At 43.5% G+C, this 12,564-nt stretch overlaps 1 protein-coding gene across 1 annotated transcript in view; it reads left to right on the forward strand.

Moving 5' to 3' along the window:
• The first annotated feature begins 252 nt into the window (after nucleotides 1-252).
• The window catches only part of LOC118076873 (uncharacterized), a 45,990-nt gene continuing 33,678 nt past the window's right edge, over nucleotides 253-12,564 (forward strand). Inside the window, exons 1-3 of the mRNA XM_035100030.3 lie at nucleotides 253-449; nucleotides 2,566-5,025; nucleotides 10,244-10,432. Of these exons, the coding sequence (XP_034955921.3) occupies nucleotides 392-449; nucleotides 2,566-5,025; nucleotides 10,244-10,432 (2,707 nt within the window). The 5' untranslated portion in view covers nucleotides 253-391. The remainder of the gene's footprint in view (nucleotides 450-2,565; nucleotides 5,026-10,243; nucleotides 10,433-12,564) is intronic.

Here is a 12,564-nt window from a genome sequence, read left to right on the forward strand (position 1 = left end):
TTGGCCAAAAGACCCCTGCATTGCAGGGGGTTGGACTAGATGACCCTTGTGGTCTCTTCCAACTCTACAATTCTATGATTCTAAGGATCTCTGGCTCCACCTGCTGTTGGTCTCCCTTCTATCCCCTCTACCAGTTCCAACAAGAACCAGCCAATTACTGCATTTTGCCAGCATTGCAAGGGCTATGGCGCTATATCAGGTGATAGGTGAAACCATTCAACATACTGTCAGTTTAGGCTTCTTGTCTTGTTCTGAACTTATCTGTGGATACTGACCTGGAAAAGGAGACAAATTAAAGAGGAGAGCAAACCTGAAAACGAATAGATTCTAATGATTGTCTCCCTATCCCACTGCAGAGCAGAAGAGCACTGAGAACCTTCAGGCCTCCAACATGAGCAGGAAAAGGAGGAGAAGCTACAAGAGCAGGAAAAGCTCAGATACCAGGGAAAGTAAGTTTGCAACAATGGTTTACCTGATAATAGGGACTGGGTTGGTGATCCTTAAAAGCTCCTCCCCTTGCAAGCACCAGTTGCCAAAAATGTGGCCTGTGCTGAATGGGATGGGATGCATCCCAAAGATAAATAATGGAAATCAATATGGTGCAGTGTCATAAAGCTATTTTCTGCTGGAATTACTGATGTGTTCCATATGCTAATATTTATTCCCGAAAAAATTATGAATGGGAGCAGTAGCTTTATGAGATGAGGTTCCAGTTCTGTGGGATTACAGTTTGTTTCAGGATATGCACTTTTCAAAAGGCTGTTTTTAACTCTTTCACTTCATGCTTAATAGGTGAAATGCAGACTCTGCTCAGTTCAGTGTCCAAATTCTCAGTGTGTTCAGTCACCACTGAATATTCCGTGTCCTCAGATACACCACTGTGCATTTTCTATGCTATATTCTTCTTCTTGATTGTTTACATGGAGAGCTTATAGGATTTATGTAAGCACACGCAAGTTTTTAATGCTTGATGTTTAGTTATGTTTTTATATTACATTGGAAGCCACCCAGAGTGGCTGGGACAACCCAAGCAGATAGGTGGGCTAATGATGATGATGAATAACAACAACAACAATATTTATCACCCCTTATGATGAACCACACAGCCTAAATGGAGGGCAAGATGCCAGTCAATAATAGGAGACCATGGAAACTTCCCTCTATGCAAACCAGGCTCTCGCGCAACCAGGACACCAAAATATAGTTTTCCATGCCCTTTGCTGTGAAGCTAGGTCAATTACACTGATTGTTCGGCTTCCTGCCAAAAGGAAAGGCGACCACCCATTGAAGGGACCCGAGAGAGAAATCATCAGGCTTTCCAGCTGACTTGTATTGGTAGATCTATAATAATTCATTTATTCTGGATGTGGAATATTATGACTGAGCGTAGTAATGACAACTTAGTTGCTATTGATGAATTCATACAGGCAGGCTGTAGGGGCCAAGGGAAATGCAGCTGCTGCCAAGTATGACAAATGATGGCTTCTTGTGAACTGTGAGAGCAGCTGAGCATAATAAGCATGTACCATATGTGGGGTGTACTGTTGAGCGGGGGGCACACATGGAGAAATCAACTGTTTAGCATATTGCAAGTCAGCAATTATGAATGCATGCACCGCTTCCAAAAATAACCTTTCATAAGATTAGTAGAGTTTGTGGAAGCTGGCAATAACGCTGGAGACGGGCGATGTTTTCGAGAAAATCAACAGTGGTTTGAGAGAGTCGTTATTGCCCAAGGTGTGCCCAACACATTGATGATGATGGACCCTTTAGCATCTCAGGTCGAATCAGAGCTTGCAGACTGTTTGAAACAACACAAAAACCTACAAACCAGCTTTACCACCAAATACAATCCGCATATACAGTGGTCACGCTCACATGTAACAAGCTCCCAAGGAACAGATTACAGCTGATTTGCTCCAAATCTGAACCATTTAGCTCAGCATGGCAAATAAGCCAAGGTTTGGTTTTGTGTGCCGTCTGAATTTTGGCTTGTGGTTAAAGCACTCTCCTCCGCAAGGGCTGTGAAAGAGCAAAGAAGGCGTAAACTCCTCTCCAAGAGCCAGCACATTTGTGTGGTCCTGGTAAACCAAAGTTTGGCTTTCCATGCTGTGCAAGCCAGGTGACTATGAGCAATGTATCCTCATTCCAACTATGGCCCCATCTGCACTATACATTTAAACCAGTACCATACCACTTTAAACCACCATGTCTTTCCCCAAAGAATCCTGGGAATTGCTGTTGGCTAACGTTGCTGAGAGCCGTTAAGAGAACCCTAGTCTCCTCTGAGAGCTGCTGGGAAGAGGATTGACTGTTACACCAGTCTTAGAACTGTAGCTGTGTGAGAAGAATAGGAATCTCCTAACAACTCTCAGAAACCATAACAAACTACAGCTCCCATGATTCTTTGGGAGACTGTTTAAAGTGATATGATACCAGTTTAAATGTATAGTGCAGATGGTTCCCACTCTCCAAATAACAAAAACAAAAAACCAACCCAGCCTAGATTTCAAGGTGTTCTTTAAAAATAGTAATGTTGTTCTTCCTTTTGTTTTCACTCTTCAGACGAACATATGCCAGTCATCTGCAGATGCAAGCAAATGCTTCTGCATGAAGGTGTTGAAGGCAGAGGAAATGAGCACCCAGCAGAAGCTAATAATCATGAAGCTGAGGACATGGGACAGTCAGACAAAAATAGAAGGAATCATTCTTGCACACTAGAGAATGGGAGAAAGAACAATGAGGGTGCTCTTGAAAACAGAGAAGAAGAAAACATATCTGACAGTGTGAAAGAAGGAAAACAAGAAAAAGATTTTCCTTTGCTGGCTTTTTCTACTCGGCAAGATGAAGTCTTAGCAGTGATAAGTGTTGATGAATCAGAAACCTCAACAGGAAGCATCACACTTGAATGCAACTCCAACAGTGTGCGCTCTCCTCAGTCAGAGAATGTATTTATTGCAGAAGTGAAATGTGGTTCCTTTAATATGAAAGTGGAAGTGAAGAAAGATTCACTTTCTGGAGCAGGCTCCGCTTCTGGAAAAAGGAAATGCCCTAAGAATCGGTGTTATCATAAAGGCCACTGTTGTAAGAAGCATGAGGAGCAAAGACCATCCACCAATCTTCCTGGAAAATATGAGACACCATTTAAATGCACAATCCAAATGGCCAGTAACCCAAATCCAACCATGTCAATTAGCATTGTAGAGAAGGAAATCAAGGTGCAATATATCAATAGGAAGCAGAAACTAAGGGTTAGTATCGAGCCTGGTGTCAAAGCAAGGAAATGTGGCCCAGCTAGGAGCTCAAAATATGGAAACATGTCCAGTGATACAGATTATTCTACCACCAAGGAATCTTATTCAGATTTTGAGTCAGATTTTAGCATTCAGGAGAAGGAGGAATCATTCACAAGTTACATGGGTCCAGAGTGGTATGCCCCGATTCCTCCACCAGCTGAATTTGCTGACTCTGAGGAAATCTGCTTGGATAGCGCCACTGAAGTTGTATCCTTAAGTCCAGCAGGTGACGTGAACATGTCGGATACGTTCTCAGCTGCCTTAAATTGTGGAGAAGGAAGTGATCTCTGCCAAGCGAAAGGTGGCAGAAGGAAGGAGTGTGCCAATGGAAAAGATTTCTATAAAGAAATGGTTTTTTCAGAATTTAGCTATACTGGAGAATCTCCTCCAAAAGTCTGCAGTTCCAGAGAAATATATCCTGTAAAGAAACCTAACGATGAGACAAGTGATGCTCACCAAGTAAGGAACAACAGTCTAATAGACACAAGGAATATGATGCTTGTTTCACATATGGAAGGAAAAAACACAAGAAGCAATTCTTTCCCAGCCGCCCCTGTTGATATATTGTCATCATTTCACCCTAGAAGAGACTCGGGTTTCTATTCAATGCCATCTTTATCCTTAAAAGTGCTACCCAAGCCAAGCAAAGCATCGAACCCTTACAGCAAGAATGCCCATACGCCTACCAGCTGTACCGAACTTTCCTCAAGTTTTGCATCGTTGTTCGGTAATCTCAGAGATCTTAAATGCTGCTATTCCTTCACCTCGTATGACCATGAAATGACTGTGTACCATGCTGAGCTGGAAGAAAAGCTAGGCAATGCTTTTTTCATGGATCACTCTTTAGAATACATAGAGAACTGTAGAGAAATGGATTGGGTGGCTGGAGGGGATTTTCATTCCATTGTCAAGTCCAATGAAGAACATAAGGAAGAATGTAGACCCATTGAGCCTCTGAGAACACTAGATGTATCTGAGGAATACAATGAACTCGCAAATGGTGGAAATGATTGTGAAGTTCTAAGCAGTGATCACTACAAAGTCCAAGCAAACATAGAATTACAGAATGAAGAATTATTAAATCAAGTTTCCTTGCTTTCTGGAAACCAGTCTAATGACTATAAAGATGACAATAGCATTGCTGCTACAGAAAGCACCCAAGGCCAATTCTCTGCAGAACAGCCCAATGGAAATCATCAGCTAAGTATTGCAGAGTCCGATATAACGAAGAAACGGAGAAGATCAGTGATGACTGTAATAACTGGAGAATTAGAACGAAGACTTATCATTCAAGGTGACAGAAAGTCTGTGGCAGAATCTTTTGACTTGGCAATAAAAAAGGAGCCCTTCTTGCCCTGTAGCATAAGGGAAGCATTTATGTCACCTCTGCTGGATGCTGAGGAACCAGATTTTGATAATGAATCCCAGAGCTTTGCAGAAGTTGAGGAGATGTCTGAAGACATGCATGAAGATTGCCGAGATGCTTCTGCCCAGGCGGACGCTGTATCTTGCTCTTTAGAAGATGAGCAGGTTTCGGCCGATACTGAAGCCCCCGAGATGCTTTCCAGCAAACAAGACATATGTTCGTCTGATCTTTCTGGAAAACATTTAGCAACAGATCAAATAGAGGAGTTACTCAAACCTAGTTGTGAAAAACCAGAGGTACAAAGTGAAATAAAGACGGATTTGGGCCAGAGCCCAGACACTTTGCCGCCAAACCACCAGACAGGTAAGTACTTCCAGATTCCTTGGAAACAATACTTTGTTCTTACTTTATGCATCAAGGCAAAGGGTTGCAATGAAATGTCCTTCTGAAGTCAGCTTTGTTAATCATAAAGGGGTCCCCTTCCAGGGCCGTCTTAAGTAAATCCAGCGCCGTGGTGCAAAGGTCCCTTCGGCGCTCCCTCCCTTTCCCCAAGCTGCTCTCTCTTGCCCTGGCTCAGGGTCCCCAGCGCCACCAGCCCAGGCTTCCCGCCGCCCCTCACCTGCTGTGCGGTGTCCTGCTGCCAGCCCAGGTCATGCCTGACCCCTCTCCGCCCCAGCCAGGGCATGGGCAGCTCCCCAGCTCCCACCACCTCCCCGGCCTGGAGGCTGTGTGGCCCAGCAGTGTCCCGCTGCCAGCCCAGGTCACGCCCGACTCCTCTCCGCCCCAGCCAGGGCGTGGGCAGCTCCCCAGCTCCCGCCACCTCCCTGGCCTGGAGGCCGCGTGGCCCAGCGGCCGCCATCCGCACCAGAGGAAACAAGCGTGAGCGGTGAATTCTGGGTCCCGCAGTGCGCCGCTTGTTCCCCAGCCGGCTGACCGGTCCACCGCTGCCTCCGCCTGCGCTCCCAGCAGCCCAAGGAATAGGAGGCGGTTGCCACGCCGCCGTCTGTGCCCCAGGAGTGGTGGTGGTGGGGCGGCGGGCACCAGATGTGGAGGAGGCCCCTTGAGAGCCGCTCCCACCGCCGCCGCTCCCACAGGCAACAGCGGCTCGGTGGGCAGCGGCTGAGGGGATTCCCGCGGGCCGAAGGAGAAGAGGAGGCAGTGGAGCCATAGGGCTCAGACATCAGCTGTCTGGCGGGCACAGCAGCACCCCTGGTGGCCAGGCACCCTGGCGCATTGCGCCGCCCAGGCCTAGAGACGGCCCTGTCCCCTTCTTAACTCCAGTGAAGGAGCAGTCTAGACACAACTTGCGAGTTTTACTCCTGCTTGAAGGACACGTATTTTTGCTGTCTCATCTTACTGCTTGTGCAGATACCTTCCTGAAGTAGGCCTCAGATGTTCTAAGTAGAATTAATATTAGTATGCTTTAAACTCAAAATGTCACATATTAGCAAAGTAGAGCTGGACTTGGGAATGCCGGTACGGTTGGTAAAATGCTAACGTGATCCTTCAGTAAGGTATTTATTTCTCTAATCCAGTTCTAATGGGGTTCCTAAGTTAGCAAGCCAATAGTGTCAGGCAACTTCCCTAGAGTTGGCCATCTTTCCTTAAAACATGGAACTGTGTGGGGTCACTGGCTGAGTCTATGCCTAGACAGCATCTGTAGAAAATGAGTGTGCACCTGAAAGACTTCCCAGAATTCACTGCAACATGCAGCTGAAATCATTTGATGTTACTTCAAGCAATTGTTACCCAACACTTTCCTTTGCATTCCCCCATCACTGACCATGAAAAGTTAGTTATATTGTTTTTAAATGGGTTTGTTGCGCAAAAACATAAAATCTATTTGGATTGTGTATTGGCCAGTGTGCAGTTGAATCCTACCTGCAAGAATAGCAACAGTCTGGAAGGCCCAAAGCACTTACTCCAAGCACTGCAATTTCCTCAAAGCCAGTTCAGATAAACAAGTAGCACTTTCTTCAGGTGGCTTAAATCCATGCATCATAGCAGGCCAAATAGTGATTTATATGCGGTCCAAGCCAGCTCACTATCCTCCAGATGTGTGTCAAGCTTATTTTGACGCTTGAAAGATGGCAAGGTAAAAAGGGGGGGGGGGAATAGTTTCATAACCTATGTCAAATTTTTGATATTTCATCACTCTTTATAATTGGTTGTTCCCCTTATCATGCTTTGATTCCTGATGCATATATCATTGCTGCCTTAATCTATAAGAAAATTTTAAGTCATAATTAAAGAAGAAGAAGCAATCATCTAAAGGGCACATGACTGGCTTTACAAACCCTGCTCCTGGACAGGATGCTGCAACGGCAGCTTAATAGAGATGGATATAAACAAAGAGGCAATCAAATATTCCCTGTGAGGAGGAAAGGAAGTTTTTAGTTTCTGGAAAGTGTATACAGGGAAGAAAGCTGTATCTCAAAGCTCCGCTCCCGCCCCTGTTAAAGAAGCAGGAAAGTGAATAATTTCTAAATTATTAAAGGGCATCTTGGTTTTCCTCTCCTCGCCGCAAACTCTTGTCACTTTAATATTTCTTTTTCTTGTGCTTTAAAACCTGCATAGTTGATTTTCTGTATATTACTACCTCAGTTGGTTAGAACGTGGTGCTGATAATGCCAAAGTTGCAGATTCGATCTCCATATGAGACAGCTGCATATTCCTGCATTGCAGGGGGTTGGTCTAGATGATCCTCAGGGTCCCTTCCAACACAATTCTATGATTCTATGTGTTTTGAACTACTACTCCCACTGGGGTGCTGTCAGTAGCACAAACATCCCACCAGGCTGGGAAAGGCTGGGTTTAAACCAATGTTATGAAAGCAAGTTCCCTGCAATATGATTACACCTCCTGGTCACTGCAGCAAATTGGTTGATCTTCTGTCATTGCAACCCGCCCCCGCAACAAAAAAAGAGATACCAAGCATCATTTCAAAGGAGGAAGCTAGAGGCGGTATTAGCAGATACTTTTTAAAAAATGGGAATCACTCAATGAAACCAAAGGGGAGAAAAACCTGTCTTGACCATTTGGGGTAAAGCTTTGTTCATAGAAGGGCCCATTGTTTCTTGAGAAGGAAGAAGCAATGGCTACTTTACATGGGTTTTGCAAACATAAAGTCTTCCCGCTTTCTTTAAAGAGATCAGGATCTCCATTTGCACTCTGGATCCCAACCTAAAACTCTGTTGCAAAGCCATTTGCTTTTATAACTTTGGACTTTGGTCCAAAGCGTGGATGTCTCCAAAAACACTTGTTTACTGGAGCGAGGCTCCCACCAGACCAGGCATCTTATAGATTGAGCTGGGTGAATGAACAATATTCAACCAAGGTGCGGTTTCAGTACTCAAAGCCAGGCTTCCTCAACCTTGGCCTTCCAGATGTTTTTGGCCTACAACTCTCATGATCCCTAGCTAGCAGGACCAGTGGTCAGGGATGATGGGAATTTTAGTCTCAAAACATCTAGAGGGCCGGGGTTGAGGAAGCCTGCTCTAAGTAAATTAAAATAAAGGGTTGCATACAACGCTAGTCCTATTCAGAATACACCCATTAAAAATAACTCTAACCGCTAACTCATGTTTATTGATTTTAATGGTTCTACTCTGTGTAAAACTTAGTTGAATGCAAAATTTTACAATTACATTTGAATATAGTAATATGCATGGAAGTGGCTCTGTGTTAAACATTGATTTATACACTTGCCCACTTACATGCTTACATATTTAGAAGAAAGCCCCACTGAGTTTAGTTCTGCTTACTCCCAGATAAGTGATTTGTGTATACAGTGGTACCTCTACTTACGAATAACTCTACTTACGAATGTTTCTACTTACGAATGGAGCTCCGCCTGCCATCTTGGATGCGGGTTAGATAGGATTTTTTCTACTTACGAATTTTTAGATAGGGTTGCTTCTACTTACGAATTTTTTCTCCCAATGCATTCCTATGGGATTCGACTTACAATTTTTTTCGACTTACAAATGTGCGTTCGGAACGCATTAAATTCGTAAGTAGAGGTACCACTGTATAGGATTGCAGCCTAAATAATCAAAGGCTAGTAAGTATTTCTAAGGCAATCACCCAATGAAAGAAATCTTAGTTGTTAAATATATGTGTTTTAGTTGTGGTTAATTGGTTAAATACCGTGATAAATTTGCACACTAGAGAAAATAACTTTAAAAAATAAAAAATTACCTTAGAGGCCAACTAAGTTTGTTCTGGGTATAACCTTCCGTGTGCATGCACCCTTCTTCGGATACACTGAAACAGTAGTCACCAGAGCTTTATATATAGTGGGAGGGTGGGGTGGGGTTTTCCTCAGAAGGGTAGTAAGAGATGGGTGATTGACTCAATGGGTATGGTAAACCTGTTGACAACTGTTAACGACTGCAATTATTCCTCTGAGAAAAAGCAAGGGATAATATGCAGATGACCAAAAATAGTTTTAGCATATATAATCAGACAAGAATCCAATACAGTGGTACCTCTACTTATGAGCACCTCTGGTTATGTATCCTTTGGGATACGCACGCGGCAAACCCGGAAGTATTTTTCCAGGTTTCGCCCCGTGTGCATGCGCAGAAGCGCTCTACCGTGCCATGCACATGCGCAGAACAGGCACTTCCGGTTGCGAAAACCTCAGGAGCTCCAGAACGGATCCCATCCGCAACTGGAGGTACCACTGTATCGCTATTCAAACCAGGTCTCTTCATAGTTTTCAGTTTACTAATAAGTTCTAATTTAGCAACTTCTCTTTCAAGTCTATTTCTGAAATTATTTTGTAATAAGACAGCTTTGAGATCCTGATGTTTTAAAAAAATACACTTCATTAGGATTGAATGCATGTGTCACGGCAGGCATGGGAATTTTTATCTGCTGATCTTTTACAAGTGTTTTGTATTTCGAATATTCAATTTTTAAAATAATCTTCCCTGAAATCAATTGGAATCTCTTGAAGGTTTTGAACTGAGAAATTTTACCAATTAATCTATTCAACACTGTGGGTGGACTTCAAAGCTACACTCTTCCAATTGTTTCACCTGCGAATGCATTCCAGCTTGTCTGACCAAACTATTGCCCCTCCCCTCCTCTCATGTACTGCGCTGGGGGTTCTTCTGAATCATGGGTAGGCAAACTAAGGCCCGGGGGCCGGATCCAGCCCAGTCGCCTTCTAAATCTGGCCCGCGGATGGTCCGGGAATCAGTATGTTTTTACATGAGTAGAATGTGTGCTTTTATTTTAAATGCATCTCTGAGTTATTTGTGGGGCATAGGAATTTGTTCATTATTTTTTTCCAAAATATAGTCTGGCCCACCACAAGGTCTGAGGGACGGTGGACCGCCCCACGGCTGAAAAAGTTTGATGACCCCTGTTCTGAATACTTCTGCGCTATACCATTTGATACTGTGAAAGTATATGGAAGTAAATCTCTTATATCAACATAATTTACAGTACTTGCAAATAAATAAGAGTAGCCTTGCAGTTTTATCCTGATGTAGAAAAGGGAGCATGGCTTATAACAAGTATTTAATAGTAAATACACTTTGCTTTTTTTTTCCTCCTGCAAAATTATGCAATAATGTAGCTGCTGCATTGGAAGACACGGGCAAAATACTGTCTGATGAGCAAGCATCAAATGACGCCAGCAGTTCCCATGAGGAAGCGGTAGATCGTTGGGCCAGACGAAGGAAACAATTCCAAAACAGCAAGAGATGTGGTTCGGCTGGTGGGAGTTCCATAATCAGCAGTATCACAGAGGGATCAGGTGAGTGTTCCACATTTATTGCATTGGTCAGGAAAAGACATTTATACAAAGAGCTATGAATAAATCCTTCCGGTTTGAAGGGAGGAGCGCTCATTGCATGGCATTGCATTTTTTTTTGTTTTAAACAGCTTAGATGAACAAAACATGGTAGGGGAACCATAGCCACATGTGCAGAAGAGATGAAAGGAACAAATGGGCATGACATGTGTTCTAAGCTTTATAAACCATGGTTAAATACACTGAGAGAACATCTGGGCCCTGTTCTCTTTCAGCCTGCCTCTCCATTTACTGTATTTATCTACAGATATGGAGGTCAGAGTCTGGGTTTGTGTGTGTGTGTAGTTAGGTTTATCTATTTTTCTGTATTTATATCCTACCTTTACTCCAAAGAGCTCAAAGTGACATACCTAGCTGCCCCTCATTTTCCCATATTTTATCCTCCGAGATGATACATTACACCGAGAAACAGTGACTGTCCCAAGGGCATTTGGTGACCTTCATGGCTAAGTGGAGATTTGAACCCAGCCCTCCCAGGCCCTCATCCAACAGTTTAACTGGCTGCTATACACACTGGTTCCTAGCAACTGCTGGCTTTCCACAAAACTAGACAATATTCAGCGTAAGAGAGTGTGGAAAAAGAAACACCTCCAGAATCGTGTCACAGATGCAGAAATAAGATCTCCCCTCTATTCAGATAGATAAAATTCTCAAGGGCTTTTCTCCGTGACCTCCACTGATTGGATTAACCTTCGTAATCTCTTGGCTAAAAGTTATTCCTCTAGCTCATTATTATTTCTGCTTTCCTTTCACTTGTTTAAAAGTATGCCCAATATACTAGTTTGGAGTCTCAAGAGGATAGCATTCAAGCCTAATGAATTTGTAGTGCAGGCCGATGGGCTCCCCAAGTGCAAATCATAATGTCTAGGGGAAAGCAAACGCTTCGATACACACATGCAGATGTCGTCTTCTGATTGGTCAGTAAAACTATATGAATGTACATATCAAAATAAACTAGGGAAACTATATACCTGAAATACATAATTAATTATTGCTGTTACATCTACCACTAAAGGAGTTGCATATAGGTTATTTATTTCTATCCTTTTCACTGAAAATGGGATGTTTTTGTCATGATGTCCCCCCTCCCTCCCCCGCAAATTGGTGAGGTTTTCCAGAATTTGCCAAAGAAGAAAAAAGTGGGGGGGGGAGATTAAATAAAAACAAAAATAGCCAAATTCATCAACTATACCATTGCTCATATTCAACCTATCCCAATATTTACAAATCAAAAATTAATTTACTCTGAATGTCTATGCCTTTGCAGAAGATTTCTCTAATGAGTACATCACAAGAATGTAATTAACTGTCAGCCATGAAACAAGGAAAAAGCAATTGCTTCACCCTCCCCAAAATCACATTTGTCTGGCAGTTATTTGACTTAATATTGGTTTCACCCCAACCACTTTCTTTAAACACTCCTCTGGAAGCAGATAGTCAGCAATCCTCCAGCCAAATATTAAGTTGAACCCAGAAGAAGCATTGGGCCCCCCCTCTGGATGTTTTGGACTGCAACTTCCATCAACCTGACTACTGGCCATACAGGCTGGGGCTGATGGGAGTTGTAGTCCAAAACATCTGGAGGTCTCCAGACTGAGGGAAGCTGCTCTAGTTCTTTGTCGGGCTTTCCTTCTACTCGTCTGAACTAAGAACCAGGCAGCAATACTGTGACTGAGTTAGGCAGGAGTTCCACTTTTACTGTCTGCCAAAGGCAGTCCTGTAGGCCCACTTGCATCACATGTGCCAAGGTTGACTTACTACTTTCCACATGGTTGACTCACTTGAACCATCTGGAACCATCACTCTATAGGCTCTTCATAGAGTTGCCCCGGTACCCTTCTTGGGATACATCAAGGTCTAAATGAGGTAGCCTGTTTAGGAAGGAGGAAAGGGTTTGATGGGTTGGCCTTGTGGCTGCGTACAAACCCAGACACTTTCTGCTGCATTTTGTTATAAAGGATAATGTTTTCCCATGAGACCCTGAGAATAGCGTCCTATCTATTGAATTGGACTGAATCTCTCCAACTGAACAAGCTGTAACAGGATATATTTAGAGCAGACCCACTGAAATCAAT

This window comes from Zootoca vivipara, chromosome 10 (genome assembly GCF_965207765.1).
Source record: "Zootoca vivipara chromosome 10, rZooViv2.hap1.1, whole genome shotgun sequence".
NCBI lineage: Eukaryota > Metazoa > Chordata > Lepidosauria > Squamata > Lacertidae > Zootoca > Zootoca vivipara.